The 9451-nt window shown below is 36.9% G+C and overlaps 1 protein-coding gene across 4 annotated transcripts in view; it reads left to right on the forward strand.

Annotated features, from left to right (window-relative positions):
* Positions 1-9451, forward strand: part of MAP3K20 (mitogen-activated protein kinase kinase kinase 20) — a 195088-nt gene that overhangs the window by 129531 nt on the left and 56106 nt on the right. For all 4 annotated transcript variants that reach the window (XM_017538234.1, XM_017538235.2, XM_017538236.2 and 1 more), the window contains exons 9-10: positions 2139-2213; positions 7737-7843. In XM_017538234.1, the coding sequence (XP_017393723.1) occupies positions 2139-2213; positions 7737-7843 (182 nt within the window). The remainder of the gene's footprint in view (positions 1-2138; positions 2214-7736; positions 7844-9451) is intronic.

Consider the following 9451-nt stretch of genomic DNA (forward strand, 5'->3'; position numbering starts at 1 on the left):
ATGCCTAATTTGGTGATAGGGAAATATTTTAATTTGAAACTTTTATTTAAAAATATTTAAGTTTTAAGTAGTACTGCAAACCTGGTGATAAGATCTGGCTATTTCAGAATGTTTTAATGTATTAGGAATGCCCATAGTTATGTAATCAGGACTTAAATACTTCGGATTCTATTTTAAATTACTTTATAATGCACCAAAATAATCCATTACATAAAGTGTCTGGGTCTAGATTAAACTGATATTTGACCATGTCCGATTATTTAAAATAATTGTGTCTCCTTGTATAATGACTTCCATGTGGCATCTAAGCAGTTTTTCAGTAAGGAAAGATCACAGAAATCATCCTCCATATTCAGCCAGCTCACATCCAGTTCTCAGGAAAATGTTGAGACAAAGTTATATTGAAAAATGTTACCCTCGATGAAAACTCATTATTTTTAGTTACAGAGTACATTCAAGTGCATAATTGCAATCCTAGTCTGTTTTTGTCCCTACCTCCCAACCATTTTATATTTTAAAAAGTAAACACCTGAATTTTTTTTGCCTTCATCAAAAGGTCTGCAGTTTACATTACGGTAAAATAATAATAGTACAGTTTAATATATCTCATTCTATTCTGTGACATCAGGAGCCTAGAAGTTTAAAAGTGTTTAGCACGGCCTTTAGTTTGGAGAGAGTTGTTTTTCAACTTCGTTTTGTTTTGATTTTAGGATTATCTGTAATTCCAAATACAAGTTGTCGGTTTTCTTGTCAACGCAACTATGTTTCTAGTTTCACACATAGCCTCCCCCAAATCCAGCTAAGTTCAGTTTTAAGTTTGTTATTTGCAAAACTTCTTTGGCAAACAAAACGGGAATAAGTCTTAATACTTCTTAGCACAGCAGTTCTCAACTCCATCACACCCAATGCTCATTTTATAACAATTATGTTAACAACCCCTTATGCTCCTTTGAGGTGAAATTCAAAGGTAATATAACTACCTACACACATTATATTGTAAGTTAACATAATGCTCTAACTGTAATATAAAAGAGAAATAAATGACAGATGTTTTCCAGCATTCAAATGCTCAAGCATGACCACACTAGAGGAGATAATGGAGCAGTTTTAGGGGATAAATAGAACTCAGCAGCTACAAATGCAGCCGGATGGAGTTGGGTTGTATTAATGACTCCAGTACCTAGGGAGTGGCACTGTTGTTGATATCTGTCAGAAGAATCATGCAAGAATTAATAAGCCTTTATTTTGTAGAGGCATTCTGCAAAGTTCAGTGTATCTTCAAACTGTTCAAAAAATATTTTGTGTTTATTTGTAAATTAGATTCTAGGCCCAGAAAATTATAAACCTCATTGTTTGCTTGTTTTACTTACATGAATGTAAATGGGACATTTGAAATTTTGTGGGATACAAGGAAGTTCTTGGTCATGCAGGATGTTATGATATGTTGAAGGGTCTAGCATTCCTGACTTGTTATGCTTAAAAGTCAGTTGCAACCCACCAGTCTCTAAAACAAACAAAAATGCTTCTGTAGAATAGAGGCACCACATGTTCTATGAGAACTACTGTAGGATGTTAGAACAGGACCCATCCTCATATTATAATTTTTGTTGTATTGGGTCCTTACAGTATATGGGTTTGACCAAAACAAAACCATAATCAGTCATAGGTTCAGATGATCTTATTTACCAATGAGAAATGCACAGTTCTTTAAAATTCTCTGATCTGTGCTCAGATCTTTTCAAAGTTTTATACCTACCGCCAAAGCTAAACTGGTTTCCTTGTTACCTGGCCTGTTAGGTATATCATAAGTTTCCTATAAAAGAACAATGTCTTGTGGTTTTATATTTAGTATCTAAGTTCCAACTGGTTCCTCTCCTACTGTAGTTTTAGATATTTGATGTTTTGTTGCATTAGTTTTACTGAACCTGACTTCTCCGTTTACTACAGTTGTCTTTTAAGGAAAATGAGTCTTTAGAGATTGCAAATCTAAACATAAATTCTCACCTGTCATATGTTAATCACATCTTTAAATTTCACATCTTGATTATGTTCTTAAATTAACTGTATTAGGAACCTTCAGATAGTGTTTGCTTACCTTAATGAATCAACCGAGTGTTTTGTTTTGTTCTCTTTTGTAGAGATTAACCATTCCAAGCAGTTGCCCCAGAAGTTTTGCTGAACTCTTACATCAGTGTTGGGAAGCTGATGCCAAGGTATACATATGTATTTTTGTTATTGTTTAGAATTTTGAAATTTCTCGTTTGGCTTTCAGTTTTTAAAACTTAGGATAATAAAACTCATTACAAAGCAAAGCTGAATTGATGCTCCTAAGAGCCCCAGATTGACTGTTAAAGTCTCCTGTTGACATCTGCTTAATCTTGATCTCTGGTGACTCATTATTAACTCATTCTTACAGCACGCTTTGACATTCTGGAGTCAGTAAAAATAATTTTGTTTTTAATTTTTAGTAATAACTATTGTACCTATATGCTATTGAGATGGCTAAGACACAGTACTTATAGTATGCCAGGCACTGTTCCACACACTTCATGTATGTTAACGCATTTATTCCTCAGAATCCCTCTGTGAAACAGAGGCCATAATTACCCTCATTTTACAGATGAAGAAGCAAGACATACGGAGGTTATGTCATGAGCTCAAGGCCACACAGCTAGCAGGGAGTAAGGCTGGACATGAACTCAGTCTGGCACAGTCCCTGCTCTTAACCACTGCACTATTTTGCCTTTCTAGCCGAAGAGCAGGCAAAAGTAGTACTTCTAGAGAATCTTGATATGTGCTCCGTGTCCAGCTTCAGTGATGTTTTTGAGCTATCACAATAGAGTTGGAGAAATTCCAAAACTTCAGCTTTCATGTGGTTATCACATTTGAGCATGAATGGCCCATTTCCTTTCCCTGCAAAAATCATTTTAAAAGACTCTTGCATATATATGGAAATATTTACAGATAAAATGATAGGCTAGTCTTGGATTTGCTTCAAAATAAAGTGAAGAGAAATGGATGATGGTATAGATTAAACAGGATTGGCCACGATAATTTTTGAAGCTGAGTTATAGTATATAGAGGTTCATTATATTGTTCCCTCTAGTTTTGTGTATTTTGGAATTTCTCATAGTGAGTTAAAAAATAAAAAATATTCTCACAGATTAAACATTAGAATAAGAGCAGTTACACTCCAGAAAGACATAAAAATGTTAGATTTGTCCAGTTTTTTGTGGAAATAGAGGTATTACAACTGATCTTTTAAATAGAGACTAAAAATAAAGACTAAAGAATCCAGTTTCTTACTGAATTTCAACCCTGTTCCAATCTGACCCCCAAGAAGAATGAATGGCCATAAAATACAGTCTGTTCCTCTGCAATATGTTTCTTTAGTGGGAATAACTCAGAAGCCATTGGCGAGAATGGAGACTGGGGACGATGTTAGTGTAACTCAGAATTCACGTTGATTGTTCAAAATGTTTCCCAACACATTGTTCCACACTGAGCACAGAGTATAATAATCCAGCCAACAAGGCAGCATGGGACCCAGTGCTGTGAAGCCTGTTCACTCCACGTGCTCCTTCTCGACTTGGCTTAGCTTGACCTGGAAGAACTTGTTGCTGGTTCTCCCAGCAACAAATTGTGCTGTGGACATGTTGCAAAATCTTTGCTTTCACTCCTATTCTTTAGACTTCCTTTACCCTTTATTTTTTAAGTAGAGTCCTAGATATTCCTTGTTTTATTTTTACTAAAGAATCATGTTTTTAAACTGTGTTACTATCTTATTTAGGATTGTTATTCTTTTTAATAGTATTTGATGACAAAGTTGCATGGTCTTTGAATGGTCTGCCCTGCTCCTGTTTAGGCCCTATAATTTTTAGTACATGATTTTGCAGAATGGGGATTTTTAAGCATAAGAGAATTTTGCAGCTAACTCAGTAGAAACTATATGCAGGTATTTTCAAGCTTGCTTTAAAACTTTTTTTTTTTTTACTGTTAAAATGGTATCATACTGCCCCTTCCCTACCCTTCCTACTAGTTATATGTCCATTGTGACATATAAGTCATTTTGGACATATGTTTCTCTCTGATACATAAATATTTTGCCTGAAATTATTTGCATTGGATTTGATTATTCCAACTAGATCTCTATAACTCTGATTACATTTCAGTATGCAAAGCAAGTTTTGAATTTCTTAATTGGGCACTCAGTACCACATTAATTAAAATTCTCAGAATGTGCATTTGTGGTACATTAATGAAATGATCCTATAATCACCTTACACAACAAGAAAATTAGGCCCAGTGCTGAAGCCATGCAGCTGGCATTTCTTTAGCATGTAGTAAGCTAACCCTTCTTCAGGGCCAAAGAAATCTTGCATCCCAGCCACATGAGGTATAAAGGAAGTTTAAAATTGATTTTTATCTTCTAAATTCATGACATTTCATTCTGATTAAACAATGACATGCCCCCATATTTGATTTGGTCGCATACCTGGTCACAGCCCACATTTCCAGCTCTCTCACTGCTGATCTCCTCTAGACATGCCTTCCATACTTTCATTCCCCAAACATGGTCTCTTCCTTCTTTTCTTTCTCCCTGAGTACTTCATCAAGTCTTCCTTGGTTATTCTGTTTACTCAACCCCAGGCTTAGTACTTCTTTTCCTAAACCACAGTCTGGGCCTTACCTTGTACAGCTGTATTTTTAAAGACATATTTTCTTCCTAGATGGGACTACAAGCTTTATAAGGATGTAGAGGTAGTTGTTACATGTATTTCTCTATTGCACATTACATCGATATAGAAAGTAGATGCCCAAATTGGTTGTTGCCTGAAGTAGGCAGACCACAGTAAATTTCCTGAGAGGTACCTCCATGTACTGGCTACAAATATGTAGCAATTCAACCAGAAGTTAGTTCCAGTCCTATGCACATAGGTAGAGCAATAGTTAAAGTACTTTCCTTTTTTAAAATCCTTAGATTTATAGAGTATTAACATCTACTTTAAAATAGTTAGCCCACCTGTAGAACTAGTGTTCTTTTGCAATCAGGGTCGAAGGCAGGGGTGGTGATACATGCAAGAGAAAGCTAGTATTAGGCAAATATCAAGTCTTTTTAGTGGCTTACATCAGGTGCTCAGAATGTTTTATTTAAGAGAAGGAGAAAGAAAGGAAAGGTGAGTATTGGTTCAGGTCCTAAAATGATATTTCTAAATTAGGAAATAAATAAGTTGGCCGGGTGCAGTGGCTCACGCCTATAATCCTAGCACTTTGGGAGGCTGGGGCAGATTGCCTGAACTCAGGAGTTCGAGACCAGCCTGGGCAACATGGTGAAACCCCATCTCTACTAAAATAGGAAAAATCAGCCAGGCATGGTGGCGTGCATCTGTAGTCCCAGCCACTCGGGAGGCTGAGGCAGGAGAATCGCTTGAGCCCGGGAGGTGGAAGTTGCAGTGAGCCGAGATCGTGCCACTGCACTCCAGCCTGGGTGACAGAGCGAGACTCTGATTCCAAAAAGCAAAACAAAAATATGTTAAAGTCGTGAGTTTAATACCTTACATGATAAAAGATGTTGAGCAGTTTAAGAACAGAGCCCCTGGTTCTATAACTTGATTCCTGTTTGATGCTTGGCACTTCCTACTCTTCTGAAACTTATTGTCCTTACCTATAAAATGAAGATAACAAATAGAGAAATAATGTATGTAGATGCTTCACAAATGGTCCCAGTTTTTATTTTAACTTTCAAATAAGCAAAGCCTATATAATGCCTAAAAGGAACCTAATCCCCTTCAGAGGAATTTATGTAAGAACCTAGACCAAATGTATTCAGTAACCAGAATACTCATTGAATATTATTACCACAAAAATCTATATTGTTATCACCTCTTAAATGTTCACTTTGATAACTTCTATCCAAGAGTAGGCTCTGACTATACAATTAAATTTTTTTCTAGGGATGCTGGTCATCCAATTACAGAAGAGTTTCACCTTATTTTAAGAATGATTAAATGTAGGGAAAATTATTTTTTAAAAATTAATTAGCTCCTCCTGCTGCTTTTCCTTGCAAAATGAAAATCCTTTATTATATAATTAGTTCTTATGCAAACTATTAAAACATTTTTCCGGCCAGTCACAGTGGCACATGCCTGTAATCCCATCACTTCAGGAGGCTGAGGCAGGAAGATCACTTGGGACAAGGAGTTTGAGACCAGCTTGGGCAAGATGGCGAGACCCCTTCTGTACAAAAAAGCTAAAAAATTAGCCGGCCATGGTGCCAAACACCTTTAGTCCCCACTACTTGGGAGGCTGAGGCAGGAGGACTGCTTGGTCCCAGGTGGTCAAGGCTGTAGTGGGCTATGATCACACCACTGCATTCCAGCCTGAGCAACAGAGCAAGACTCTGCCTGTCTTTAAAAAAAAAAAAAAAAAAAAAATTATTTTAAAACCCACTACATGCTGGGAGAAATTAAGAGGAGGACAAAATTAAGATAAGCAGAAGATTTTTCAATCTTCCTACTTAAGGCATTTTACTCTTTGCTTATTAGAAGGCTTAATATATATCAGTAACATTTCTCTATGAATGCCCTCTTCTAAAGACACAGACACACACATGCACACAAATGCCCTTATTTGCAAGAAGAATAATGGCAGAGCTCAGTTTATATCCTAGGTTTTTATATTTCTGAGAAATGGAAAAATTGCTTTTCTTAGTAATGTTGGAAGCACTGAAATCCTGAGAGCAAGCCACCTCAATGTTGTTTCTTGTTTTGGTGCTCTTAAATTAAAATGCATGTTTTAATTGCTGCAACTATAATTTGTTCAGTAATGGTGTAATTACGAGGCATGATGAAGACAGAATGTGCATCATCCTTTTTATTATCTTTCTCTCTTTGTTTTAACCTTTTGTCTCAACCTTGGCTAAAGTCTAAAGAGGCAGACTAGAACAGTTACTGCTAGCTCACACTTAACCACTGCTCATTTCTAGTGAGCGGTACCTTATAGTGTCTTACCGCTGCAGCTAATTATAACAGAAAATAAATATTGAGAACAGTGGAGTTATGATGGCTTTAAAATTGGGGGACTTTTTTTTTTTTTAACTTTTAGGTTCAGGGTTACATTGTCAGGTTTGTTATATAGGTAAATTGTGTGTCATGGAGGTTTGGTGTATAGATTATTTCCTCACCCAGGTAATCTTCATAGTACCTGAATTTTGTTTTCTGACAAACCAATGTGGACAGTTTTATTAGTTCCAATAGATTGATAGGTAGATTTTCCCCCAACACTTTATCATAAAAATTTTCAAACATAAAGTGGAAAGAATTTTACAGTCAACACTAACATATCCGATACATACCCTCTACCATTAACTTTTTACCGTATTTACCACATAGATTTTTAAAGGACTTTTAAAAACTCCTTTTAGGAGTTCTTAATCATAACTAAAAGAATTAGTGTTCTCTCTTCCTGGAAAAAAACACAAATTATCCCATCCTTAGACCACATGAGAGAAAAACAACATCTGAATCTCCCCTTGTGAATAATTCACTGAAAATAGAGAATACGGTTCCCTAAGCCCAAGTGATCTGATGATTGTAAAATAACTACATCAGGACATTGTATCATGTTTTATTTTGTTATGGTGGATTGAGTTTATTACTATGCTTATAGATATCTATGTTTTCTCTTAAATATCTCCTTAAGTCCCACTGAATGATTATTTATTTCCTCTTCTTCAGAAACGGCCGTCATTCAAGCAAATCATTTCAATTCTGGAGTCCATGTCAAATGACACAAGCCTTCCTGACAAGTGTAACTCATTCCTGCACAACAAGGCGGAGTGGAGGTGGGTAGCCCTGACACCCGGCCACAGTGTCTGGCTTTGAATGACCATCACTCGTCTCAACGAAGAAGAGAACCAGAGGTCTTAATGACAGTCCTGATTTCTGAGCATGGCTTAGGGAAAAAGTTATTATTATTTTTTTTTATGATTTTAGAAATCTTATAAGTCCTGCATTTCATAAGTAAGCAAGAGTGTTTCTCCAAGGTTGTTGCCTTGTGTAGGTATTTGAAAAGAATATTGAGGCTGGGTGCTCACACCTGTAATCCCAAAACTAGGAGGCCAAGGCGGGTGGATCACCTGAGGTCAAGAGTTCAAGACCAGGCTGACCAACATAGAGAAACCCCATCTCTAATAAAAATATAAAAAAATTAGCAGGGCATGGTGGTGCATGCCTGTAATCCCAGCTACTTGGGAGGCTGAGGCAGGAGAATCACTTGAACCTGGGAGGCAGACATTGCAGTGAAGCTGAGACCGTGCACTGTACTCTAGCCTGGGTAACAAGAGCAAAACTTTGTCTCAAAAAAAAAAAGAAAAAGAATACTGAAATTGTATCTTCTGAGACAAAAGATGGTTACCAGACATTTCTCTGTGTTTACTCTTTGTTAGGAAGCTTTGGCCTCTGTTCCATAAGAAACAAGAATACTGTTTACCTTGAAATTTGCAGAGCACTTGCGTCTGCTAGTGGAGGGGGATAGGGAGAATATAAAAAACACTCTTAAAAGAAAACTTTGGATGTCATAAATCCTACTAAAGCTTGTTAAACAAACTTAGTAATGAGAAAACTGTATTGTATGAGTGGAAGAGTAAACCCAGGATCAAACATTTAAGCCAGGTCACATGATGCATGAATATAAATAGCATGTTTGGAAGCTGACATTATTCCCCCCCGACTCAGCAGAGATTTAAGTACTTCATCTCTGCTCCAGATAGCCATGGCAGTAACATGACGCCTTACGCCATCTGCTGATGCCAAGTGAATACTGCATGCACTTTGAAAATCACTGCGTTGTTTACTCCTGTTGCTAGATATTTCTTTGGGCTGTTTGTTGTTTTATAATTACCTTATTTATTTTTATTCCTTTGAAATATCTATCTAGCACCAGTGAGTAAATGTTTATTTACTAATTCAAAAGTTATACAGTGAGCTTAAGTATAGGTATGAGAGACTTTTTTCTGGGCTGAGATAATAAAACAAAGCATGTAAGTAATATTTGTGTTTTGCAGTAAGAGATCAGTATACCTGTCATCAGATCACTCTCCTTTAAAATCCATATATGAGTTCCTATTACTCTTAAAGACCAGAATACTTGGCATGGTGGCTCATGCCTGTAATACCAGCACTTTGGGAGGCCAAGGCGGGTGGATCACTTGAGCCCAGGAGTTTAAGACCAGCCTGGCCAACATGGCAAAACCTCATCTCTACTAGAAATACAAAAATTAGCCAGGCGTGGTAGCACACACCTGTAATCCCAGCTACTCAGGAGGCTGAGGCACGAGAATTGCTTGAACCCGAGAGACGGAGGTTGCAGCAAGCTGAGATCATGCCACTGTGCTCCAGCCTGGGTGACAGAGTGAGACTTGGTCTCAAAAAAAAAAAAAAAAAAAAAAAAA

The sequence above is a fragment of the Cebus imitator genome, unplaced genomic scaffold (assembly GCF_001604975.1).
Source record: "Cebus imitator isolate Cc_AM_T3 unplaced genomic scaffold, Cebus_imitator-1.0 Scaffold110, whole genome shotgun sequence".
NCBI classification, from domain to species: Eukaryota; Metazoa; Chordata; class Mammalia; order Primates; family Cebidae; genus Cebus; species Cebus imitator.